The 27,573-nt window shown below is 42.2% G+C and overlaps 2 protein-coding genes across 11 annotated transcripts in view; one reads left to right on the top strand and one right to left on the bottom strand.

Annotated features, from left to right (window-relative positions):
- The first annotated feature begins 3,227 nt into the window (after positions 1-3,227).
- On the top strand, positions 3,228-10,323 carry S1PR3 (sphingosine-1-phosphate receptor 3). Of its 2 annotated transcripts, none has more exons than XM_058043311.1 (2): positions 3,228-3,263; positions 8,170-10,323. In XM_058043311.1, the coding sequence occupies exon 2, from the start codon at positions 8,352-8,354 to the stop codon at positions 9,495-9,497; it is 1,146 nt and encodes a 381-aa protein (XP_057899294.1). In that variant the 5' UTR covers positions 3,228-3,263; positions 8,170-8,351; the 3' UTR covers positions 9,498-10,323. The 2 variants fall into 2 exon arrangements, with proteins under 2 accessions (XP_057899294.1, XP_057899293.1); XM_058043310.1 differs by lacking the exon at positions 3,228-3,263 and adding an exon at positions 3,406-3,464.
- A 9,265-nt stretch (positions 10,324-19,588) lies between these two features.
- SHC3 (SHC adaptor protein 3) overlaps positions 19,589-27,573 on the bottom strand; it is a 56,123-nt gene continuing 48,138 nt past the window's right edge. For all 9 annotated transcript variants that reach the window (XM_058043302.1, XM_058043303.1, XM_058043305.1 and 6 more), the window contains 2 exons: positions 25,532-25,827; positions 19,589-22,513 (listed from right to left, as the gene is read on the bottom strand). In XM_058043302.1, the coding sequence (XP_057899285.1) occupies positions 22,385-22,513; positions 25,532-25,827 (425 nt within the window). In that variant the 3' untranslated portion in view covers positions 19,589-22,384. The remainder of the gene's footprint in view (positions 22,514-25,531; positions 25,828-27,573) is intronic.

Genomic DNA, 27,573 nt, shown 5'->3' with positions numbered 1-27,573 from the left:
ACTCGCCCCTAAGTCAAGATCACACTTAATTGCAACACAGAAGAAAAGAGCACAGACAGGATTCGGCCCATGGCAACTTTGGAGCTAGAATTGTGCAGGACAAATAGTGCCCCTGCTTGTGACTCCAAACCACTGTGCCCTGCACCACCTTCTCATTGTACTTAACAGCTATTAGCAGCCCTTTACTCCAAGTAGTTTCATCAGATTGTTTAACCACTTTTCCTCTCATGTTCATTGGTTTCCACAACTCAACAGTACACTGATAGAAATTTGTGTCCTTGTGTTTTAAAGTATCCCATCTTGCATTTTTCCATCTTTTTTTTTTTGACCATTGATTAACTAGAGTTAATTTTCCCTGCACAGATAACTTTTCTAAATATTCCATTGCCTTTTTTGCCATTTTGTGTTTTACAGAACAAGAGATGAAGCAACCATAGACACTCATGGTACTCGAGGTGTCAAGCTCACAGAAGGGCTCAACCATGTTTTCCATTTTGTTCTTCTTTCCTTTCTTATTCATTCTTAGAATTCAGCTTCCCTTTGATAGTTAATGAATGTCAGTTGCTTTTTAAGGACAATCTACAAAGACCTCTCTTCTGAGTATAAACACTCCACATGAATTTGTACATCTATTACTAGAGTTAGTTTTCTGTGTTTCACTTAGCAGCATGGAAATGAATACTGCATTTTATCAGTAGGTCACTCAGGACCTCCAGGTTACGGAAATATCTCATTCTCAGTTTTAGTTTCACTGTTGAATACTCCCAATAAGATCAGTAAATAGTACTTTCCCATTATTCATCCTGTTTGCCCAATCACTCAGGAATTTACAGGGAAGAAAGGATTTCTCATCCTCAGAAAACTGAGCTGTTAACCTCCTGTTGCTACGAAAATTCATCACTGCTCCTGGCCTTCTCTTTCTTAGTCATTAATCTCTCTATCCCACAGAAAGTAATTTGTTTTAAGGTTGAGATCGCCGTGGAAAGCTCTCCATGGGTGCCTCACTGGCTGTTGCATGACATTTGGAATTGGACCAGTGGGTTGTATCAGCTATTGCCAAAGAGGCTGAGCTCTCAGAAGGTTTTTGCCAACATTTGCTTTGGCCTGAGATGTCACACCAGGCAAATCCCCCGCAGCCTCTGAACAGGGACTCTCTACCGCCCTTGGTTCCTGGGTAGCTCCTCCAGCTTGCCCTTCAGTATCCTGCCACCTACCTCCTTCATTGACATCAGCAGCCACTGCAACCACAGGGGTCAAGAGGCACCTGCGAGATGCCTGCTGATGAACCAGACACCCCTGCAGCACAGCTGTGTTTAGGCAGTTTTCCATGACGGATAGGAAACATGGGGCATGACGTTGCTGCTGTCACTTGGTGGGACTGCGCTGCTCACCGTGCTTTGCTGCCAAGGTGGTTTCAGGCAGCACCACATCAGACACCATCAGAAGTCTCAGTCAGAAATAACATCATACACCACTTCCCTTGTACTGTAGTAGGGCCTTGTTGCTAGCTAGCCATGCCTGTGGGTTGCTGGAGTTGCTGGAGTTGCTTAAATTGCCAACTGAAAATTTAAAACCACTACAGCAGGACAGCTCAGGGCACAGTTTGCCACCTCCTGGAACTATTGCTAAAAAATATTTGTGATCGCAGTAGCTTGTCCCCTCATCCATGACAGCTTGGTAAGAGTGAGTATGCCTTCTGGCTCCCCTCTCTAAGTAACCAAAAGGTAATAAAGGAAAAATAAGGAGAGAGGGGACAATAACAAGGAACACAGAGCCAGGATAGGGGCTACTTACATCCACTATATATGAACAGATCTTGCTGGTGTGTAGCAAGTGGCTGCCAAAAGGACTACAGAGCTCCTAGGGTGATTTTTAGGGAATCTGTAGAACAAGGCTTTGCGGAGCAATGAGAGAGTAGTAATTCACAGGCCTGAGCTCCCCTTTGGCAAAAAGTGGTGTGTACCTTTACGGGACATGGAAAGAGTTTTCCACTCCTGTTCTGCAGAAGAGAGCAGCTTTCACACAGCACACAAAACAGGAGGACAGGAGACAAGGATAAGACCACTACAGATTACACTATAGTCCTATCCATAGCTAAGTGGGGACATATCCATTAGGTCCATCAGCCTGGAAGCAATTTTACCACCATTTTGTTCAGTCTAGTTCTTATTTCCTACCAAAGTCCTAAATCAGAAAAGTTCTATCACTCCTCTTCAGGAGATAAAAGGCAGTCGCAGGAGCAACCATTTGCTCTATCAGTTTGAACTTCTGGCTATAAAAAGCCTAGTTCTGCTTTCCTGGAGGAAAAGTCCTCCAGGACTTTTCCTCCCTGCAGAACAGCAGTGCAGGCAACCCAACAGCCGGGCCCATGGCATGACTCCAAGTATGATGATGCTCAGGTCCAGACAGGAGGCTCCCAAGAAAAACACTGAGTGCTGTGAGACGATAGGCAGCCCTACACGTCTGCCTCTGCTTAGCAAGGTTGCTGTAGTGCCTTTGTTTGCCAGCTTATCATACACACTTCTGACAGAAAGATTTGCTGTACCCACAAGCATCTTACAAGTACATTTTAATAAGACACTTGTGGGATCCAGGTTCCAACTTCTTTTTCAAAGTGCTGCTCCTGTCACTGGCATAATCCACGTGCCTATCGCTGTCCTTGGGCTGCTATTATTCAGTCAATAACTCTGTCAAGAGGTACCTTTCCAGGAGCATGCTGTAATCGGCAGTTCTGGGTCAAACCCGAAGAAGTACTTTTTACCGAGAATTTCTGAATGTTTTACCCTGTGCCTCTCAAGCTCTCTGAAGGTCGCATTACTGGACACAGCGAAACAGAGAAGAGGTGGAATACGTACAATCTTACTTGAACATTCTAGCCGCCAGACCCGAGTAACCCTCCACCTCGCATTCTTCTGGGCGTTATAAATACTCGGCGGTGGGCTCTGCCTCCTCGCATTTTCTCGCCGGCTGCCCAAAACGCCGTTTAAGCATTAACCGCGCTGGTAGCCCCGCGGCCGTGCCCCGCCGGCAGCACCGAGCCCCGGGGCGCTGCTGCCCCGGGCACGGCGAGCGGCCAAGGGGCGGGGTGAGGCGTGGTGGGAAGGGACGGGACGGGACGGGACGGGACGGGCGGAGGGGGGCAGGCAGGGGCCACCGGAGCGGGGAGCTGAGCGTGTCCGGCGGCGCGGGAGCAGCGTGCCAGAGGCAGGGGCCAGGGCAGGCGGACGCGGGGACCGGGAAGAGCCCGGAGGGGCGGTCGGTCGGTCGGTCGGTCGGTCGGGGGTGCCCGGGCGAGGCGGCGGCGGCGGCGGGGATTGGCGGCGGGGCAGGGCCGGGGCCATCCCAGCCCCGCCCGGCCCGGCCCGGTCCTGCCCAGCGCAGCCCCGGGGCCCGAGCGGCGCCGCGCAGGCGGCGAGGTCGGATGCGGCGGCCTTGGAGCGCCGAGGGACGCGGGGTCGCTGCAGGTACCGGAGGTCCGCGCCCTGCCCGCCCCGGCCCCTCTGCCCCGGGCGGGATGCGGTGCGGTGCGGCTGTCGGAGCGGGAAGCCGCCGCTCGGGGTGTGCGGCTGGCACGGAGCGGCATCGAGCCGCGTGGGAACGCCGGGTCTAGCGAGCCTCACGCCCCGTGGGTAGAGCGATGTGAGAGAGCTGTGTGAGACCGTCGCGGGGCGGACACGTCGGGTAACCTAAACAAGACGTTTGTCAGCCCCAGAAGGCTCAGGCCGCAGCGCTAATGGAAATTTGAGAACAGTTACTGAAGTTTGGAGTGGGGGAATGGGTCGGGAGCGCTGGGGGACCGAGAAGGAGGTTAAAATGCCTTCCCTTTAAACGACCACGAATTAATCCATCCGGGAGCTCCCCTCTGAGGTGTACATGTGTGCTACTCGGTTACAAAATTCAAACTGATGTCTAAAAGCCAGAACGAAGAAAAGTAACTATTTGTTTTCCTGAGGCTGTAAACTGCCAGCACATTTACTTAAGAAAAAATCTTCTGCAAGTTTGTTTGAGTTCTCTAAGACATTTTTCTGTAGCAGATGTTTATTGTCTAAGCTTCATCTGCATCTAGCACGGCTTAATTTCAGTGGAAATGTGTATTGAAATGAACTGCTCTTTCTGTTAATGAGACTACCAGGGTAAGGGTGCCTGATAAACTACATGTGTTCACTTTTCATTTGGAAAAGCTTTACAGATACATAAAATATAAAAGGGTTTCACTTCAGATTTGCATTTTTGTCTTTCCCTTTGCTGTTTTTAAAATTCTCTCTTTTGACCAAAATGTGGTGTTGCACATGGAAGCAGAGGGAGAACTGCAGTGCGGGTGGTGGCGGTGGTGGTAAAAGGGCATCAGGTTTCTTTGGTCAAGTCTGTTTGTGGCTGTTTGGAAAACAGGAAAATATGATTCCAAATTACAAGTCTACTGAATGTGTGGTATCATATGTTCTTCTGCAGGCAAAAGTATGTAGCAGAATGTCAAGTTCTGTGCTCACTTTATTCTCATTTATTGCTTTGACTTCAGGACAATTGAGAGCAGTTTGGTTCACCTTTTGAATACAGAAATTTCTTATTTCTTCTAGATATAAAGTGCCCAGTGACTTGTGAGAGGGCAAAAGCTCTCAGTTCCCTGCAGGACTTGTGACCTAAGAGCCCACTGGAAAGGGAGAGTTGAGATGTATGGGAGGGAGGTGGTTGCTGAAGGACTAACACAGGTTCCCTGTTGCCTTCTGGCACTGGGAATTATGTGTTCCCAGAGAAAAGCTGCAGGCCAGGGGAGCCAGTGAGAGCTATGACCCTGACTTTCTGCATGCACCCCTTTGGGGTTCAGTTGGAGAAGATAGAGGAGCCGTGTCTTGCCATAGAGCAAGTCAAGAGGTTGTGGCCTTCCACACAGCATTGCTTCGTTCTTGGGGTGTTGGGCAGAGGGACCCTATCCACCAGTGACGTGATCCATGGTAAAGAGCCCCCGCTCTAATTGGAAAGGGTTCTTGACCCTGCCAGGATCCTTGACCTCTGCAGGAGTCCGCATTAACCTCCCTCCAGTGGTTAAACTCCAAAGTGTGCCAGTGGGTGAGGAGATTGCACAGAAGGGAGGATATCTTGGTGCTCACAGCTTGGACCCCAGCTGCTCTCTCCATCCTCAGAGCTGGGACAACAAAGGTCCGCCAAATAGCTGGAGAAGGCAACTGAATTGTCCTGAGCATGTACCACTGCCTTAATTTGGTAATTTAGCAGTCACTGGTTTAGCCAGCACATCCATGAGGAAGTACAGCCAGATTGCCCCTGCACTGCAAAGAGGTTTAACCTTCTAGTGGTACCTGCTGGTGTAGAAATAGGGGTTCTCTGGTTTGCTTCAGAGGAAATAAAACTCATTTCCAGTGGTTTCAAGAGTCTGGGATGCTGAGGTACCTAACCATGGCAGTGCTGGGCAAGCGACATGCCACAGACAGGTTCTTCAAGTTGTTTTTTAAATATTTTGAGCTGAGGTCCATACTTTGCAGCTAGTATGTGACTAGGGCAAACTTGTTTTGAGGAGTAAATCGTTGAGCTGTCACAAAGCAGTGACACATGTTATCCTGAACCTGCCTTGTAACTTTCTTGTTATTATAATGCATACCCAGCATTAATTTTTCTAATTGTTAAAGAAAGACTGTTCTTTCTGAATTACTGGCTACAAGGCAGAAGGTAAACAAAAGAAGATATGGTTGAATGATGTTATTTGGAAATAAGTTCTAATTTATTACCTTATTTATATTAACTTTCAAACGTCTTGTGTGTGGTACTCTGTGAGCGTCAGCGAGAGTCCTGGCAAATAACAATGTTACAACTTTCGTCGTCTTCTTACTAGCTTGTCAAAGATTTAATTTTGTGATAGTAAGTTTGCTATAGCAATTTTAAGAGAAGTAATTACTGACAGTGGCCGAGGCTGTACAATTTCTGCTGATTGAGTGCATTATCCTTGCTTTCAGCCAGGGGAACTGGTATAGTGCCATTACCTTTAGTACAGTCACGACACTTTGCATCTGCTGAATTGTGGCTGATAAACTCCTATGTCTGGCATATAGTTTTCTTCACAGAAAGAAATGTATTTGCACTTTCATAGACGAGTGTGACAAGTCACTTGAAAATGTCTTAAAGAAATATTTATTTTGTTGCATGTGGTGCTCTTAAATGATAGGAATATTATTCTCTCAGGCAGTCATCAGCCAGTCTAGTGAGTATTGCTGGTAGAAGTATTATTAACAAGTACTTTTCTAGTCAAATGTAATTGTTTATTTTACAGTGGAAAGCACTTGCAATTCATATGGACACAGTGGGATTTTGTTATAAGCCAATACAATGAAAGACTGTGACAGTTAATGTGTTAACAGTGCACAGATTGTAACTGAATTACAATTCCACTGAACCTTAGCTGAGGTGAAGTTTTTCTGTTGAGAAAAGCTGTTGAGAATAACTGTTACCATGCTTCAGAAAAGAATTTAACAGCTCAAGGACCCAGTTCAGCTCCTGGGAAAGAAATAAGGTGATTGCTGTCATCTTCAGGGTAAAAAAGGAAAAAGACACCAAGCAGCGACTCTGTTTCTTGGATGTCTTTTCCTGTGGGCCTCTTCAACTGTAGTAATTTGGATCTATGAACTAAAATGGAGAAATAACAGTGGGAAAACACCAAATTATTTTCTCAGAAAGTAATTTTAGAACATCCTGAATACACTAAAGAATTCAAGTCAGTTCACTGTAGGGTTTTATCAGATAACTTTTTTTCTGAAGGAGGGAATCAAGGAAAAGGAAGGGTGGGAAAATAGGGTGTGGGTCACCATTTAAATATCTTTACTTTCATCTGGGATGTGGTTTGCTCCTCCCCTGATCCTCAGAAGGCACTTGAAAATGCATCTCTGACTTCTCAAGTGCCCAGAACAGTCTGTTGGGTCATCAGTGGCTCAAAGTGTTTCTGATCTTAAGAAATCCACATACAGAATCATAAAATCTGAGAATGGATTGGGTTGGAAGAGACCTTAAAGATAATATTTTTCCATCCCTCCTTACCTTCATACCTGTCCTTTGAAAATGTCTTTAATGTGTTTGGAAAATGTTCATGACCCTTGAGTAAATAAATGCTATGGTCAGGAGCTCCAGCTCTTAAAAAGTTCCCTAAATTAAGTTATTTCATTTTGGGCCCATGAGAAATGTCCTCCCATCCAGTACAATTATTTTCTTACCTTTCCAAAAAAAAAAAAATTTACAAATTTGGTTCACGTGAAACAAGTTCTGTCCTCACCTCCATCCTTGTTTTCTTAGAAAAGTAAAAAATTGGCCATTTGCTCCTTCTCAGTGCATATATTTGGGGCATGAGCACTGATTGTGAACCAAGAAAATCAGAATTTCTGGGAAAGTCAAATTTGGTGTAACTATTTTTTACTTTTTAAAAAAAACAAGAATATTAAATATATGTCCTGCATATCTACGCAAAGGGAAAAAAACAGTAAAGTTAACTATAAAGAAAAACAACATTTATAAAAATATGACTTGCCATGTTTATTTTTAAAAAGGTAGCACAAATCCAGCTAATTTGAGTGGGAGGTTGGCTTTAGGATGACTGGCTTTCAGTGCATCTTCTCAATTGTAAATAGCAGAAATTTATACCATTAACTGGGGGAAGTTATTTTAAGCACTGGCAACACGCACACTGGCATCAAGACTTGACACCAACTTTCTCAGTATGTTTCCTACCTTGGGTCTACATGGCAAACAAGGACAAGGTTTAAAAGCATAGAGTTTGCCCTACTGATGTGAAGGCAGTGATGTTTGGGTTGTCTTTTGGTAGTGCAGTGTACACTTAGGTCTTTTTCAGAGGCAGTGAGCGCTTACTGTCCACACTATGGCTTGCTGGGTCTGTTTGCCAGTCCTTCTCGTGGCTCTTCTGTGTGTTTTTCAGCATGGGCAACGCACCTTTTAACAGTTATGACATTGTAGTGTCATTTCCCTTGTATTTCTGCACCAAGGCTGTGTCTGCACCTACCTGCAGCTGCCGAGAGAGGCATGCAGCAGTGCTGGATCTTAGTGCCCCGTCAGTGACAGACCCTCACCCCTGGCTCCTGGGTGTATGCTGCAGCTTAAGCACTGGCTGACATGGGAAGGCAGTGATACTTACGTTCCATTTGTTGATTTTATTTTCAGAGCCTGGTTTGAGAGCCACTCTCCCGAGTTAATATGCGAGGTGTGCTGGAGGTGAGGATACACAACGCCTGCCCAGAGGAGCACTGGGAGGAACGTGGCTTGATCTCCCTCTTGTGGAAAATTATTGGAACTATATTCTTGTGATACTCAAGAAAAAAAATCCAGCATCCATCAGGAAATAAATGATGGCAGCAGTTACCATGCCACCTGATGCTCTTGTCAGCCCTCAAGGAAATGAAGAGGTAGACTCTCTTATTGTACTGCATTATAATTACACAGGAAAGCTTATTTTAAGGGAAAAGGCAACTGATAAAATAGACCTGCCCACCATTTCATTTCTGATCCTATGTAGTTTCATAGTCCTGGAAAACTTGATGGTGTTGATTGCCATATGGAAAAACAATAAATTTCACAACCGCATGTACTTTTTTATTGGCAATCTAGCTCTCTGTGATCTTTTAGCTGGGATTGTTTACAAAGTAAACATTCTTATGTCTGGGAAGAAAACTCTGAGCTTGTCCTCTACAATCTGGTTCATTAGGGAAGGTAGCATGTTTGTTGCCCTGGGAGCTTCCACTTTCAGCTTGCTAGCGATAGCTATTGAGCGGCACTTGACCATGATCAAAATGAGGCCTTACGATGCAAATAAAAAATACAGGGTGTTCCTTCTCATTGGTACATGCTGGCTTATTTCAATTTCCTTGGGTGCCCTCCCCATTCTCGGCTGGAACTGTATAAACAATTTACCAGATTGCTCAACAATTTTGCCTCTGTACTCCAAAAATTATGTTGTGTTCTGCATTAGTATCTTCATAGCCATTTTGGTCGCCATTGTCATCCTCTATGCCCGCATCTACATACTGGTAAAGTCCAGCAGTCGTAATGTCACCAACCACAATAACTCGGAGCGGTCCATGGCACTCCTTAGGACTGTTGTGATCGTTGTTAGTGTCTTCATTGCGTGCTGGTCTCCACTGTTCATCCTCTTCCTCATCGATGTGGCCTGCAGAGTCAAGGAGTGCTCCATCTTGTACAAAGCGCACTGGTTTATTGCTCTGGCAGTCATCAATTCTGCAATGAACCCCATCATCTACACCCTGGCCAGTAAGGAGATGCGTCGGGCTTTCTTTCGCCTTGTGTGTGGCTGCCTGGTGAAATCCAAGGTGGCCAGATCTTTGCCTATTCAACCCACTCCAGATCACAGTCGAAGTAAATCCAGCAGCAGCAATACCCAGAAGCCAAAAGAAGATTTCCCACCGATAAATATTCCCTCATGTATTGCTGAGAAAAATGAATCTTCATTTCACAATGGAAACTTCTGTAAGTAAGGGACTACTCAAGACAAGTACTTTTCTGTGTTTTTAGGTTTAAACTACAGGTGTAGTTTAAATATTCATGCACTTCAGTCACAGGGGAAAACACTAACCATTTATTTAACTTTGAGAACTTATTTATCAACAATCATTTGCTTTGGGTGTTCATTCAGTAACACACCTGATTCAGAAAAAGCCTTTCATGCTACCCAGCGGTCAAGACAGAGTCCATGCACAGCTAAGATCATCAAGTGCCACAATGGCATTGCATGCTAATGCTTCATTTGGCACCTTGTGGTCTTGCAAGACATCATTAAAACCTGTTAGAAACTTCAGCATTCAACTAAAGACTGCTGACAATTGTAACATGAGCCCAGTTATTGCCAGCTGGGAGAAGAATTCATTGCATAAGTTGGTGATTATAGTTCTCTATATGTATCTTGCTGTTGTGTTAATGGCCTTATAAGTATGTGGTATAAATAGCTGTATATTTGTACAATTTCTTATTAAAAAGTCATTGATTGGTAAAAGTTTACAACATGCTAAACATTGTATTGCAGTATACAGTGTGACTAATAGTACAAATAGATGCGTTTCAATGGGGATATTTAAAATGAAGTAGTAGCTTTTAACTGTCAGAAACTTTAACAAGTCATATCAATGCAGTATTTTTATTTTTTCCGTTGTTATTCTAACTTTTTGTGTTTAGTGAAGGACTACATGGCAGTTGACACTATGGCATTTCACAACATATTTTAAGTAAGCAGTAGTAAACCGTTGAGAGAGGATATATATTTGCTATTTAAAGTAGATAAAATGTGATCCCTCAATACATGTGTAACAAGTGTATGTGCTGTTTCAATGAATATATTTTTGCTTACTATTTTCAATATATTTAAAAATGTATGTCCAACCTATATAAACCTGTGTACATTGTGAATGCACTACCTAAGCTGAGATCCTTCAGTTCTGAAAGAGAGACGTATCATTTCAGAAAGCAGTGAACTACAGTGGGTTCCTGTGGAGTTCCTTCTTTCCTTTCTAGGCCCTACCACAGTGTGGGGTTGTGTTAGAAATTCTCCCTGGAAGTTCTGCGAGTGGGACAATGTCCCATTTTCTGTCAGTGGGATCCTATGCTTCTACCATTTTGGGACACTTCTGCAGATGCAAGAGGGAAGATGCGGTACAGCAGGGTCATGCTGATGGGCATATCTCCATTTATACCCGACCCTGCCTTGGATCTGGAAAGAAGGGTTTTTAGTCTGGAAGACCTGGAGCCTCAGCCCCTTTTGAGAGCCCATTTCAGAGAGACCTTACAACAACTTTATAGATCATCACTGCCTTACCAGCCTGAGGACAGGTTGATGTTGAGTATCAAAGCAGTTTCCTGAGTCCTGGAGCAGTAAAGACTTCACAGACATCTGGTTTCAGGTCCCCATGGAAGTGGCCTTTGGTACTTCCATCAATTGTACTTTATGGCTGGAGGCTTCAGTGGAGTTTGATGGGAAATTCTGGGACAAGTTCCCATTGTCTCAGTAAGAATGTATACATCTAACTTCATTGGGCTCTTTCAAAGATTTGTGTTTAGTGTCTCAAAATACACTTTGCCTTATGCACAATCAGAAGTAGTTGAGGCTTTTTTAATACACAGCCTGAAAGAGCTCATCCTTAACTTTACTCTGGTCTTAATCATTTAAAGCAGCAGCATTAGACTCTTCTCAAATATGTACTGTGTATAAGTTGAGTATTGTATGTAGCAAAAACTTTTAAAATGTAGAGGTTTGCATTGTGATTATCTTTTACAAATTAATAGTCTGTAAATGTAGAAAAGTGTATAAGAACAAAGAAGAATTGTATTTGAATGAAATAACTGTGAAAGAGAGTAGTAAATATGAAATAATTTCTACCAAAAAATGTTGAGAAGCAGTGCACTTAGAGAAGAAGGAAAAAGCTAAACCAAGGTAAGCATGATATACCTATATGGATTGTAGATACAGGCTGCAGGCTCTGTAGCTTTATCCGAAGTAGAGCTGGTGACATTGCATTGCCATGGCTTGATTAGGTTTTTAGATTTTACATTGCTATTGGGCTGTAGTGTGGAAGTTCTCCCCTGAAGCTGTGGCTTTTAAAACTGTAAGCTCAAATATTTGTGTACTTGTGTTAGTTGCCAGAGTGGTGGCACATGGCAGCTTCCTTGCTATTGTAGAGCAGATAGGCCTTAGGAACACACTGGTTTGAGAAAGCATGGTTGCTGAACCCACACCAACCCTCATGTCAAGGATGTTACATGATTCTTATTATATAGATGAAAAATAAAAATTTTTGATGGCCTAAGTCCAAGAAGATGTAAATAAAAGTGATATTTAATATCTGCGTTCTAGCCTTAGCTATTGTCAGTATTGATGCAAGGTACAAGTAATGCAAAGAACTCTACCATTAAAGGCCATGTGATTGCTTGTTAGTACGAAACCCTTTCATTCTACTTTGATTTCCTTCTCTTATTTTGGAGCTGTGGGGATATTTTGTTAGTTCACTAGCCTGCTGTACTTGAAGCAGGTTTCTAAGATTCTAAGATTCATGGCTTCATTTTAACATTGCTAATACCATTTACAAAGTACTTATGATTGGAGAAAAAAGCTATTGTCAATACAATCTTCAGTGAGTCCATCCCATTGGGAAGTACTAGGTAAGGCATAGATTGTGGAAGATTTCAGAGCAGAATTTAAATTAGGACAAGTCAAGAGTTTAACAGCAGTGGACCTTAAACAGCCAGGAAGATCACATATCTTTGAAGCTGAAAAAAGATGGAGAATATCTTCTTTCACCCTAAAATATTAGAAAATTCCTCCAAACACATCCCAGAATCTAACCTTTTATCATCCACGGCTGATTTGAGCATAGAGAAAACCAAATTTGATTTTCCTTTCCAATTGGTTTTACATGGAGCAAAGGCTACAAAGCCTTTAATTCATATTATTTAATGAATTGGCATATTTGTTTTGATTATGGATTATTAAATAAATGCAAATCCAGTCACCCATGGAGAAAATAAAGGTTTTTACAATCTGCTTTCTAAGAGTCTTTTATTGCCAACAGTCTTAGAGAATGTTTTCAAATCACTAGGTACAGAAACATTTTGAAAACTTCTAGGAAAAAAAATCTCGAACCTTTAAACTAAAGGTGTCAAGTAACAGTATTTTTTCAGAGAATTTTGGAAAGGTTTTGGCCTTCTATGGAAAACATTCATTTAAACTCTGGGTGTTGTGGCTGAAGGCAGTACTCCAGAGGCAGAAGGCTGGCTTGGTTGAACAGGGATCTTCTCTTGGAAATGGGACTAAAATGGAAGGTGTGTGCCCAGTGGAAGCAAGGTCAGGTGACTTGGGAGTAATACAGAGATGCTGTTTGCCAGTGTAGGGAGAAAATTCGTGATGTCAAATCTCATTTGGAGATGAAGCTGCCAGAAATGTAGGGAACAATAAAAAGAGGTACTTCAATATCCATGAGAAAAGGCATCTTAGAAATAAAATCAGCCCATTATGGGTGAGGATGGTCACGTCACAAATGGGCATGGACAAGGCAGAGGTATTTAATGCATTCTTTGCTTCTGTCTTCAACATGGATAACAGACCAAGGGAGGCTCTGTGCACTGACCTTCCAGGACCATGACTGCAAGAATTATCAACTCCCAGTTGACCCTGAAGTTGCGTGGGACTAGGTGCTCCAGCTGGATCCCTACAAATCTATGGGACCTGACTGGGATTTATACAAGAATCCTTAAACAGCTATTGTCATTGCAAAATCTCTCTCAATTATATTAATGGGGTTTTGGGAATCCAGAGAGGTCTCACCTGACTAAAAGGTGGAGAATGTTGTCTCAAGTTTCAAAAGTGGTAGGAAGAAGGACCCTGAAAACTACAGGCCTGTCAGTTTTGTTTCAGTGCCCAGTAAAATCATGTCGAGATTATTCTGAGAGGTATTGAGAACCTGGAAGACAAAGCATTCATCAGTCACAGCCTGCACATCTTCATGAGAGGGAAGGGTCCTGCTTGTCAAACATGATTTTGTTCTATGACAAGGTAGCCCACTTTGTTGATCAAGGGAAGCTAGCTGATGTAACCTTCTGGGGTTACAGCAAAGCTTTTCATAATATCTTTCAGGATCCTGGACAAAATGTACACAGCTGGATAAACACATCATGGCGTGGGTGAGCAGCTGGCTCACGGGTCAGGCACAAAGGGCTGCAGTGAATGGGGTGACATCAGACTGGTGTGACCTGTCACTAGTGGGGTTCCACAGGGTCCCATCTTCAACCCTCTGCTCTTCAACATCTCCAGAAATGACTTAGATTAAGTACTTAATGGAATACTAAGCAAGTTAGCTGATGATACTACATTGGGGGAAGCTGCCATCTCCCTCAAGGGCAGAGAGGCCCTGCAGAGAGACCTCAATAAATTTGAGGGCAATCACCAACTGCAAGAACTTTAATAAGGGCAAGTGTTGGGTTCTGCACCTGTGATGGTTGAGCCCTGATTGTGTGTGTAGAGTGGGGAATGGGAAGCTGGAGAATAAGGCACTGGAGAGCAGCAGTGAGGAAACAGACTTGAGGATCCTGCTTGATGGCAAGCTGAACATGAATTAGCAGTGCCCTGTCCTGTGGGGCATCAGGCACAGCATGGCCAGCCGGGCAAGGGAGAGCATTGTCCTGGTCTGCTCTGCACTGGGACAGCCTCACTTTATGTGCAGGGGGCTGGTTTGGGCACTACAATATAAAAAAGATGCTAAGCTATTGGAGAGTGTCCCCTAGGAGGCCATGTGGATTTGGAGGGGAAGCTGTGTGAGGAGCAGTTGAGTCTTATCTTTTCAGCTTGGAGGAGACTGAGAGAAGACCTCACTGTGATCTACAACATCCTCATGACGGGAGGGGACCTCTTCACTATCATGACCAGTGACAGACCTTGAGGAAGCAGCACGAAGCCAAGTCAGGGGAAGTTTCGGTTGGATATTACGGAAAGGCTTTTCACTCAGAGTGTGGTTGGGCACTGGAACAGGCTCCTGAGGGAAGGGGGCACAGCACCAAGCCTGACAGAGTTGAAGGAATATTTGGACTCTTGGGCACAAGGTGTGATTCCTGGGGTGTATTGTGCAGCACCAGGAGTTGGATGTTACGATCCTGATGGATCCCTTCCAGCTCAGGATATTCCATAATTCTGTGAATGCTATGGAGCTGAGGGTGGCAGGCGCTGCATCTGCCATCCCCAGAGCTGGAGGAAGTCTTTGTCCCTGCTTTCTGGGAGTAGGGTCAGTCCATTGGCCTATCTGCTTGGAGGGCAGTCTGCTCCAGTTATGCCAGGCGTGGCTGCTCCCTGGAAAGAGACATTTTGCAAGAAGTGACTGTAGTGAAGCTTTGTGCTGCCTTCAAGGCTTGTTTCCAACTGCTCTAGTAAAGAAATGGAAAACACACCTGTGCATAAAGTGCCAGGCACCAAAAAGCTTGGGTCCTAAAAGTGGGTAGTCAGCTCCATCTGAGTGGAGATGTTCTGGTGTTCACCTGCAGGGGCCATTTCACCTGCCAGCACAAGTAAGGACACTTCCAGCAGGAGCTGGGAACCTGGGCCACCCTAGGCCTGGAGAAACTCCCTTCTCGTGGCCAGACTCATGGGGGACAGGTACAGCAGCAATGATTGGGGGTTTCTGCTGTTGTCCTGTGGCCCCCCAGGACCTGAAGAAGGCTGGAGGCACTGTGCAGAGGCATGCAGAGTTTGCAGGTGCCCCTGGTGCATTCAGAGCTGCATTTCTTTTCCCCAAGAGCAGTGCTGCAGTGTGAGCCTATTTCCTGTTTTACTTCCCAGTCCCTTCCCAGGTGTGGCAATACCCCTCCCCCTTCCCCCTCGCCCCCATGCTGAGGGAGTTCTGTCAATTGGTTTAGCTTTCCAGCAAGGCCATTGTGTGGTTGGTCAAGTTCAAAGGATGCTCTTCAGGCCTGGGATCATTGGCCTGTCTAGGTGTCATTGTCCCCTGAGACTCTCCTCCTCCCATCTGCTTGGTGCTCACCTGCCCTTCCCCTCCCCCTGTCCCTGAGCTGAAATTCAGCCAGGACCATGCACTCGGTATTCTGTTGGAGCTGTTACCAAGATTCAGATGCCTGTGATCATGGAATAAACTCTGGATATAAACCCTTCGACAGAATCCGTCTCCTTTTCCTCTTCACCTTCGCCTGAAGCCCTTCCACCCGAGGTAAACTGAGTTTCTACAAGCCTGGGTTTGTTTCAGTGCCCAGCTGCAGCATCCGGCCAGCCAAAGGTGTCTCTGAGGTGAAACACCACAGTTGCCGCCTTTGGCCCGGCAGCAAGGGTCAGACGAGCCCAGGCACAATCTACCTGGTAATATTGGGATCTTATTCCAATACAGTGTGACTTTCTAGGGCACGCTTAGGCACAGCTTTTGTCCAAGTGGTTAAAAGAGAAGGAAGGGCCTTTGCAAGAAGATGTGGTCAGTGGAGGAAGAGGACTGGGGTTAGAGCTCAGCAGAGCTAAGCTTCCTGCTGACATGGAGACAACATTGTCCTCCCCACAGCACACAAAGGGGCTGCTCTTGTCCTTGCAGCCAGTCTCTGAGGACACATCAGGGAGTGGACTATTTTCTATTCTCACCTCTTCAGTGAGCCAAGCAGGAAAGCTACCTTTACAGGACAGGGCATCATCTGGCTCAGAAGGAGGGCCTGTGTACACTTGCGTGTTTTTGCAAAAGTAGTATTTGTTGAAAACAAACGTGTGTTGTCTCTGTCAAAGAATGTGTAGCTCCTGTAGTGGTGTAAGGTCACTGTAGCTGAGGTCCAGGTCCTCGTGTGCCATTTGGCCCTCTGAAATTTTTCATCCCTGATTCTACTGGGTTGAGCAATTGATTGACTTGCTAATATTCAGTATCCAGGTGAACCTTTTGAAAGGACACACATTCTGCCCCACAATGTGCCTCCCTTCAGGCTGAGAGGCACAAGACACAGATTGGGCTCCCAAGCCCAATCCCAAACCCAGCAAATAAACTTCATTAAGGAACCTGAGCATAAGAGAATAGACTCAAGCCCACTTTACATGCATTTCAATCTAGTAATAGTGCTCACTGTTTTATTACTTTGGTTAAACATATACAAACTGAATAATCAGAAAACAGTTGCATGACACTTATATTCCAAACTACATTGCTCAAGGACTTCCTCAGAGGCAAAATTTGTCTCTATAGCTAAAATATCACAGTCAGCAGAGAGGCAAAGACTTGAGATTCACAAAAGTGGTTAGGAATATAAATTATCACAATATTTCCACATACATTATTTTTCCTGCAATTCTCAGTTAAAAATGTTTCTAAAAGTAATAAATATTATTAAATAACAATTGTACAATAAAACTTCTTTTTACAGCAAAATAGTCACTTTTTAGTTTTGTTGTTGCTGCCCACACAATGCAAAGAAAAACATTTACCTCAAAAGAAGAAACCTAGCTTCTTTCAAGTTTTAACTCTGCAGGACTTTACTAAGAAGCAGTTATCACAGCAATCCAGACAAAAAGGACACAAATATATACTAATTATAATTTTCACATTCTTCACTTAATAGAAAATTTCATGTAATTTTGAATTAATGTATGCCTGGGTGTGTTTGATGTCTTGTTCCTCATGGAAGAACCAGGAGGACTGCTGGAAAAAGCTTCCATTTGACCTGGACTTTATTTGATCTTCATGATAGCTACATAAAGTGTAACTCTGCATCTTAATCTCAAATTCTGAGGCTACCTTTGTTTTCTGAGTCATCTGCACTCTCTCTTACACAGTAGGGTAGCAGAATGAGTCACCTAGTTCTAGCTTCTTTCTTCTTTTGATTTCCATGACCTGTTGTGTTGTCAATCAAGGTTGAAACACTCTCTCTTTGTATGTTTCTAGCTTTTGCTAGAAATGTGTAGCTCTGAAATATTATCCCCATTACTGAGACAAAAAAAAAAAAAAAAAAAAAAAAAGCCCTGCATTTTCTCCCTGGAAGTCTTAGGAGATGTTTACTTTGGAGTGTGCAGAGGAACAGATCAGGGCTTGTGAACATAAATGTCTCAATAAGAGATGAGCAGTAGGCTTTGTATCCCCAGAGGTTCTGCTTTAACTCTATCAACCAATTAGCATGCTTATAATTTGGCATCAACTTTCCATTCTCATTAGTGGCGTAAATGCCTACTGGCTCATGTTTCCAGGCTTCACATTTCTTATCCCTGAAGTTTTCTCTCCCAAGACAGCTTTTCATTCTCTATCCAAGCCTCTGCTTAACTGCAGGCAAATTGTATGTCCATGTTATCTTTTCCATGGGCATGCCCTCATTGCAGCTGCATCCAATGCAGATATGACCAAGGTCCACAGACACCGTATGTGAGTGAGTAGAATAAGTCCAGCTGATCACAGAGCACTAAGTGGAAATTCACCAACTAATTTGACAGCTTTGAACACACATGAATGTGTGAAGAGTGAAAACCTCAGCTTGAGCAAAAGAGACCATATAAGTCAAAGTGGTTTTGACAGCACACTAAGGTATGTCTGAATTTAGACTTTATGCAGACATATTTTGAAACTGTAGGCAGATAAAAAGGGAAGTATGTCTCTTACTTCATCTTAGACTTCATTTATGCAAATATGGATTATGGTTTACTTAATATAAATTCTTGGTCCTACTTACTTTGGATAAACTTTGGAAGCCAAGAACAAAGTCTTGAAAGTGGAATTTGTAATCTTTTTTCAGAGTATTCACAAATTCCAAATATCCCTCTGATAACTACAAATTTTCTAGAAGGTGGAAAACTTTTGCTGGTTATCAAATGTCTAAATATGCATCAATTTGGTTATTAATGCATTATATCTGGTATCTGGTATTGATGTGCCAGCAGCAATCACACTACAGTATAATTTTTATTTTTTTTTTGATTCTCCTCATCTTACTGCATATGATGCTTGGGGACCACGATGATAAGAAATGTGAGTATATTATACCACAGTGTGGAAAAAATATGAATATAGGCTATAGAAAACTTAGTGCTGGCAGGTGACATTTACCAGACTCTTAAACATTTTTTTCCATTTGCACATTTTTCACTGAAGTCTTGGTCCCAGGACTATGTCCTTTGTTCAAGCTTTTATTGAATATCTGGCAGACAGGTTTTGGCAGAACCAGTGTTACCTACCATTGTGAACCCTGTAGGAAATGAAGTGGAGTGAAACAACTGTATAACTGGGCGAAAAGGCAGGCATTAAGCCATGGAAATTGCATCTTCTCATATGGTGACCAGCCAGATATGGTTAGCTTGAACATTCTCTTCTTGCATTAAGGAAAGGGAAGCTGCAATTTCTCACTCTGAGCAAACTCCCATTTGTCAGAAGGTAATGCAGTTTTCAGACTATATTTTCAGGTTTCCATGCTTCTGAAGCACATGAAATAATGAATAGTTTGGGAACACGAGTGTACCTAGATGTACAGCCTATCATGGCCAGCAACATTGGATGAATTCTATTAGCTTAATAATTAGTCTAGATCCACAATAAAAAGTAATCAAAATCATCAGGTTAACATATGTGTTCTTTGTTCAGTCATTGTCATTCATTCCTATAGTTGTGACACAACTGAAATCAAAACTGTTAATCAGATAGGACTCAAAACTAATGTAGACAGTCTTGCAGGATATTTAGAGTTCCAGTTCTGACTTCTCAGCTATTCACTGGAAAAACATCAAAAGATACTATAATATCACCCAATCTCAGTGATTTCTATTGAGTCTAGAAATGTTTTTCATTCAGTAAAATCCCACTTCTTGAAGTCAAGTACTGAATTACCACAAGCAAATATCTAGTCCTTGAGATTGCATAAAAAAAATAATAAAAAAGGTGAGGTATTCCAAACCAAAGGTGAACATTTTTATGCTGTCAGTTGTCATGTTTTCAGCTAACTTCTCAGCATTTAAATCTATCTTACTACCTTTACTTCTCTTAAATTGGTGGCAGTGTTGGCTCCTCACAGAAGTGAGCCCAGCCACTCTAGCAGGTTCGATTAGTTCTTGGTGAAACCAGTTGGCCTAATGACAGCTTTACACTTTATTTGCCCTTTTCATAAAGGATAAAGGCAAATCTACCAGAGCAACAGAGACAAAAACATGGCTGTATCCACAAACAGAGTACTGAGCAGCACACACGCTCCTCCTTTCTGGACAGCTGTGAGCCCGTGTGGCTCCCAGTGATGTAGGAAAGCCTCTGAGTGCTCCTGTGTGGCCGGGCAGGATGTGCTGAGCCCACCGCAGGGGCAGGCACTGTCGCAGTGCAGCCACAGAGCATCCAGGCACGATGTGCGCACCCTTTGCATCACCAGAGGATGTGCTGAGCTGGGCAAACTGGCTGTGCTGACAGAGCAGCTCAAAATAGCCACATTCCCCTGGAGGCACGGCTTGTGAAATATAGTCTGGGAAATTCAGTATTTCTGTTTCATTTTGTGTCTCCTTGGCATCAGCTTTAATTTCTAAAACATGCAGCTAAGTGGCCGCTAAGTTATTAAAGCTACAGCTAGGACAGTAGTAAAAAAAATTAAGATATCTATTTTGGTGTATATTTAGTGCGTTAAATTCATACACCCAAATCTTGTCACATTTTTGCAGGATATTTAGGAATCCAAAATGGACATAGGAAGCAGGTGGGCTTCTTGGAGACACCTAAGAGGGTTATGCAACAGACTTTTACTGAAATGATATGCAATATTCAAAGATAAAAAGACACCTTCTCTTATAGGTAGTGATATCACAGTGAAAACTTTCCAGGTCATGGCTACAGGAAGGTTAGAGCATGGAATAACAAGCATTATATGGGAAAAAAAGAAGTGGCAGCTGAGAAAATGTAAACTGGAATATAGTGAGACATGGGTAAGTAAAGTCATTTTGTGAGACTCTCAAAGTCATTTTGGTGGATACTACTTTGGCATATAAGACCTGTTCTTATTTCCTTGCCACTCCCAGCCTAGTAAAACAAAATTTTAAGAATTCCACTAAACTCAGTGCCATACTGATCTGGGTTGAATTCAGCATTTAATTGCTCTCCTTAGCTCTCAGCTACTATTCAGACCTAGAAATATCAAATAATAGCTACCTTTAGTAAAATTAATCACAAGCATTTTGTTCACTAATGTCTTTGTTTGGCTTCTGGATGTCCTAGTTACAGAATCAAGTGTATTTTGACATAAGTGCATGATTAATCTTAGGTGTCTCAATAATTTTCAGTTTTCAGATTACTCAAAATCAAACTTTCAAGTGGCAACTTCACCATATTTAAAAGCAGAAGATACAAGAAAGTTATTTCAGAATTTTAACATGATAGTCCTGCTGAATAGATTCTAAGTTAATTCTTCAGTCAGTTTGATTATGGTGTGACAAATTTTTAAATGCAGCAAATTCTTAGAACCAAATGTAACTTTAAGTACACTGTGGGGTAGGCAGGTACTTAACCTAGACTTACCCTGCTGAGTTTTTATGAATCAAGTCTGAAGATTTGATTTGAGAGACTGGTGCTAGAGAAGACCTTGGATTGCTGAAGGCTAAATCTTGACTCTGGCACAAGCATTGCATTTACAGGAACTGAGTCTATTGAATTTGACTCATAATAAGATTCATAGAATGGGAAAATAACTTTATATAATGTTTAAATGTGAACAGTACGAACATCCCTTAAAGCATTTCCCAGTACCAAAAGTCAAAGGCATTGCTGCCAGAAATGTGTCTTTATTGTATGTGTATTTTTAAAACTTGATATTTAGAGAAAAACAGTATATTTCCGATGCCTATCACTTGCTGAAGGCCAAAATGAAGTTATGCTTTGGCAAGTAAATGCAAGTGACATCATTTGCAAAACTGATCACTGAGTTCAGATAGTTTTCACTGCTTACATGAAGAAAAGATTTTTCAGATATGTCTTTGAACAGTCATGTACATCTTATATTAAGCCTATTAAACACAAGTTATTTGAACTTGTCTAATCAGTATGCAACATCTCATTTGAGACTGTTAATTCAAGGACACCTAGATCTTCACCATAAGCAGAGAACTACTCATAAATAACCTTAGCACTGAAATTAAAAAATTGAAGTTACAGTATACTGTTACAACATCATTAGAAAAATCTAAGCACACACCTCGTACACATAGAGATCACACCATATCATTGTCAAAGTAAGATACAAATGGTTTGAATAGCATCATATAAGAATTCAAACTTGACGTCAGAAAGATAAAATCCTTTTGATATCAGTGACAGTGAATAATGGTTTTAAAAAACATTTTATGCTAAATTTCTGAGTTGGAATACTAGTTACTGAATTCAGATTCCTTCCATGGTTAACTAGCATAATCCATCTGTAATCCCCATAGTTGTGCTTCTTAGGTAAAATCAGAAATAAGATTTGTAATATTAAATTTCTCAAGAAACTGAGACTGCTGAAATTATTTTTTTACCTGAACAATCACACTTGTTATTTTTCTTTTGGTAAAAACACATGGCACAGAAGATAGTTTTATACTGTCAACAGACTGACTGGAAAAATATAAATATATACTGTATTTTTATATATAATGTGTATATACACTATCAACATTCACATTAGAGAATCTGAACAATTTTGTTGAAATTACTTTTAAGAAAGGCTTCTGATGTGATTTCCTGTCACATAAAGCATTGAAAATGTTCAAGTGGACCATATGAAATGGGGCCTCTTAAACTTAAATAAAACATACTTGTGAAATGTATGTGAATATGTGGGGGGTTTTTAATGTACATTTTCCTTTCAAATCTTCAATTTCTATGAGTTATAGCTTGCAAATTCTAATAACTAAAAGAATTATCTGGAGTCAGTGTTTTCTTTCAGCAGGCTGTTGCAGGCAGAGTTCACTCACTGAAGAAACTATAGGCAAATTATTCTCAAGGTGATAGTTGATGAGATGACTTATGCTGTCAAAGACACGATCTTTTGTACGAACCTTCAAAAAAAGATGCAAGAAGACAGATTAAAGAGTAAGGTACTTTCCTTAACACTAAAATTATCAAAGAATAAAATTACAAAATCATATTTTAGAAACTGGTCTCTCTTCATCAGAATTGGTGGAAATTTGGCGCTTATGCAGTGTGGCTTCTGTTTTCTCTCTCACTCCCCCTATTTTCACTAAATAGATATTTTGCATGCAGTTCCATGGACCAGCCTACTCTTATCACTCTTTCTGAATAGGTCTGCTTGAAAACATCTCTTCATTATTTTGTTTCACTGTAAGTCAGATTTTTCTTCTTCAAAGGACTACCTACTTCTTTGAGATGTTTGTACCTTTATAATTAGAAAGAGCTATCATGCCAGACATGTCAGAAAACAGCTTCTTTGTACACTTCAGCATTTTTGTGCTTTTCTTTCACTACTCAAAAAGTCCCTTCCTAGAAAGTGATCCATCCACCATATGTGCTTAGCTTGGGTTTGTCCTATGCTGCACATACATCCCCATGCCTTCAGAACTGAAACACTTCAGGGCAGGAAAAATCATTTTTCCAACCCACATGCCAGCCCTCTGTAGCAGCATCCTGCTGGTATGCAATATTCCACCCATGACAGGAGGAAACTGATATTGCAGGATAAAACAGTCAAAATTATCTGAACCCAAAACCAAATCTATATTACAAAGCAATCTCTAATCATTTAGCCGCATGTCCACAAAACATTTCGTTCCTATTTTGCAAATGAGTTAGGCATACAACTGCTACAGCAGAGCACAGGTACACCTCAAGCAAGCATGTTGCACTAAAACTTTGTGTAGGGCTGGCTCTACACTGCCTCAATCAAACACCTGTGAGCACTGCTCTGACTATGAAATGTTGTCTATTTTCCTTGATCTACTCTTAAGAAGAGAGAAAAACTTGTGTTAAAACTTTCAAAAGTCATCTTCTGCTGTGGTGGACGCCTCTCCTGAAATAATTCAGTTTCAACATTAAGTTCTGTAAAAATTGCTAGAAGTTTAACACAGTATGTCACAGGATTAAAAAAAAAAAAAAAAAAAAGAAAACAAATAACTTTGATGGTATATGATGCTTTCTGGTCAGTCTACACATAGTTATATCACTGAAGGAAACCAAAAGGCTCTCCCAATTTCTGAAGCATTCTGCTTTGAAATGTCACTGTCTCTAAAATTAAACTATAATTTTAAAATGAAAAGATGTCTTTAAAAAAGCACTAACTTTACTTATCTGTATTCTGAGATGTTCTTACCGTAAGTTAGACACCCTACCATCACCAGAGGTCTAATTCTAAATGTAGAAAAATCCTGCAATCCTCCATTTTAAACATCCATTGTCTGAATGAGGGATCTCTTTTTCCTAGTTTTACTCTTCTGTTAGCTGGATGAGAGCAGAAGCAACTGGACAGTTAACTCTGCTCTGAGAAACACCCTTAAGACCTGTTACGTGTCACTGGGTACTGTGTGTGAAATAATTTTCAGGCAGCCTTTGTGTGAATCAGTCTTCAAGCACAATCCCGCTGAGACCATGCAGATGAAACGCAAGCCGCCGGCACGCTGTGGTGGCTGGCCGCAGACTGGCATGTTATTGATGATTCTCCACTTTGACAAGTTGCAAATAGGGCTGCTCAGAAGCTGTGTCAAGATCTCACAAATCGTACAGACAGCACAGCTGTCTGTAAGCAACCACAGTTGCATAAAATCAGTGTTCTGGAACAGTGCCTCCTGAGCCAGGCGTCTCAGAGCCGTTTGGGCCATGATGATACAAGCAGGCTGTGGGAAGGATAGGTGCAGACAACAAGCAGGTCCCTAACCAAGGAGGTCAGCAAATTAGAGATGCACTAGAGGTAGAGCAGCAAAGATGGGGGAGCCTCTCCAACCTGCACAGGAAAAAAATGCCCTGGAAGCCATCACAGGACCTGAGTATTCCAAGCCAGTCAGCACTGCAGCAGAGTGGGACACAGCATTCCTTGACTTGCCAGGTCACACAGCAGTGTTTCCCATGCAGTAGCCTGTAACAGCTCTTTGTGGGTTCATGAGGAAAAGAGAATTAGGCTACCTTGTTGCACGAGTCACAAAACTGTTGGCAAATTTTAGCAAAGGAGGCTGCCCCTCAAGAGGCATTAAGCCACTCACCTGGACTGGTATACCCACCAAACCCAGGACTAGGCAACTGGCACCTCAAAAGTGCAAAATCATTCTTTGACTGGCCTCATGCGGCAAATGTAACTAATTGCAACAAGTACCATGGATGCTCCTCACCACTGCAACAGGGACTCTGCAGGACTGATGGGATCCTGCCACAGCTTTCTCAGCTCAGATGCCAACAGGCCAACTCCTTTATGGGAGTTTCTCACTTACCTTGGGGCTGGTTACCTAAAGCTGTCCTTTAGGTAACCAGGAAAAGATGTTACCTGTTTGCAGCTACCAGGAGCCAGGAATAAAGCTCATGACAGTGATTTCAATCTCTCTGAAGAGTTTATGCCTCCACAGAAGCAGGACAGGACAGCTACAGAAAACTAGAGCTCCCTTGCCCCCTCCATCCTGCTGTGGGGACGGTCCCTTCACCAGCTGAGGGAGTCTATTTGCAGCAAAGAAATGGAACAGGTTTACCCCAATTCTCTCCTGGGCATACAGGCAGAGAAACACAGAGGGCCTGGTCTGTATCCCAGGTAACAGAGAAGCCAAGGAGGCTAACCAAACATCCTTCCTTTAGCAAGAATGCTGAAGAGGCTTAGCTGCACTTTTGACCAAGACCGCAACAGTGGTCGAAGTGTTAACTTGCTTGGGAATCAGGTCCCTAAGGCTCCCTGCAATGTGCAGAAATCATGAGCTAGGTCTTCTGCTAGGCATCAGGGAGAGGATTAGAGATGTGATGGCATATCACAGATATGAGGTGGTGCTTATGGCAAGGTGTGAATAAGCTGTAGAGAAGATTAAATGCATTTAGAGAAAATGAGTAGAATCAGAAACCTCATCTGTTAGTGAGAAGTCAGTGCTTACAGTTCCTTCTGGGTCCACCAAAAGAAGATGCTTGGCTTGTCCTTTGTGCATGCCTGTCAGCACATAGGAGCCAGGATTTGTGGTACTCTTCCTCACAAGGAAATCTCCACATTTCTTTAATAGCTGTTCTGCTTCTTTCCTGCTCATCTCTCCTTGATACCATGGCTCTGCACTCAGCTCCTCAGCTTCAGTCCGGACAGCTACTCTGGATAAAGGAGGACTGGTGCATCCCATGGAGGTGGATTTCTTCAACATAGCCTCAGATGCTTGATTCTTGAGAGCATCTTCAAATGGTCCTTGTTATGAAAATAGTAACAAGAGCAGGATCATTAAGATGTAAATCACGCAGCCAAATAGTTACTTTCTGGTCATTTTAAACTGGATTTGTTTTGCATTACAACCACTTCTGTTTATGAAAAAAATAAGGGAAGATACACTAATAGACTTACTGATTTATATAATATATTACGACTGAGGAGTGTAATGTGTTTAAAATATATATTATGCACAGAATGATACTGATAAAAATCAGGCTGAACCTTGGCAGGATTTTTTGAAAGGTACTGGTTTATTTCACTAGTGGCTATTGTCAACAGCTGTATTTATACAATCTGGTAGCAGGCAAATCTTTCCTTCAGTCTTTCTAGGTATTTCAGACAGTTTAATTTCAAATAAATTACATAATAGGGGTACCTAACGTAATTATACTCATATCTGGTCTCTGTTCAAACGAGTCATTCATTTAAAAATTATCCATTACTGAGTCTCCAGCCCAAGGCTATGTCTAGTAGGGAACATTCACCCTCACCACTCAGCCTACTCCTAGCCTCCATCCAGGAAGAGAACTTCACAAAACAGACACAGGTTAACACATTTAACACCATTTGCCTAGTTAAAACCAGCCTTGAGGAAGCATATTTTAAACCTCAGCTAAGTCCTGAACTCAGTGCAACTCTAGGGTTGAGTAGAAAAAGTGTCATTATGGATCCCAACAATCTTACAGAAATAGCAAAGAGGGTGCATAGGGTGCTTTGTTACATGTTGTACTGACCTCTTGGAAGCTATTTGCTATTGCAAGACCTTCATCTGGCCCACCAGTACATATCAAAAAGAAATGTTGTTCGGTGCCCCTAGGCTTACAAAAGGACATCTGGAGAGCAGCACAGTGAAGTGATACACCAGCTCTGAACAGATTGTTCAGATACAAGGAGTACAAAGCCCTGTTTGCATGGGGCCACAGAGGCTAGTTTAGCTCAAAGAAAAAGGAAAAATATTGTGCTGTCACCATTTATCGATATCTCAGCCAGCTATTAACAGTAGTTTACAAATGTCTGCACTATACCACAGTCTGCACGGAGTCCAACATATGTTTATCTCAACAAACCACCATCTTAAGGCTAATTGGCACATTTTCTAATACTGCTTTTCTCTGATATTCTAATGGCTGATAACAGCTAACGTCCCTGATTTCAAACAGCAGATTTTTGTCCTTTCTGATCTATATTCACATATAGATACTCTCCACTTTCTTCCTTCCTCTTTTCTTTCACTTGAACACCTCACTGAGCTGTGGAAATAGAGCCATATCTCAGTAAAAATGTGCCAGGAAAATAGTTTTTTCCTACACTAAGATAACAGAAATGTAGATACTTTATTTTACAAATAATTTTTTAGGCACCAACTGTTTTGCCTTTTAATTATGTGAACTGAACTAAATAAAGCACGGATAAGCAATTTATTTGAAGTAGGAAGAGTAAAAAAACCCAAGAAATTTTTCTGTGCATCAAATGCTTTTACTATTTCTTCACCTTATGTGAAGAAATAGTAAATCTTGTGAATCTTCTCAAGGCTGAAAACAAAGTGTATTAGTAGCACCACTACCAAACTATGTCTGATGCTTTAGCTGTGGTTTTGCAGCTGTGGTGATGATTCTGATCTAGGAAAAGCTGCCTTCAAAGTTGGAACAGATAGGACAGTAGGCCTATCCAGAGTAAGAGGTAAGTCAGTACTTTAATTTCCATGCTACATTTCTTGCAGCACAA

Source organism: Melospiza georgiana, chromosome Z (assembly GCF_028018845.1).
Source record: "Melospiza georgiana isolate bMelGeo1 chromosome Z, bMelGeo1.pri, whole genome shotgun sequence".
In the NCBI taxonomy this organism is placed as follows: Eukaryota; Metazoa; Chordata; class Aves; order Passeriformes; family Passerellidae; genus Melospiza; species Melospiza georgiana.
The sequence above is the reverse complement of the archived record's forward strand: the minus strand, read 5'-3'. Positions and strand labels throughout refer to the sequence as shown.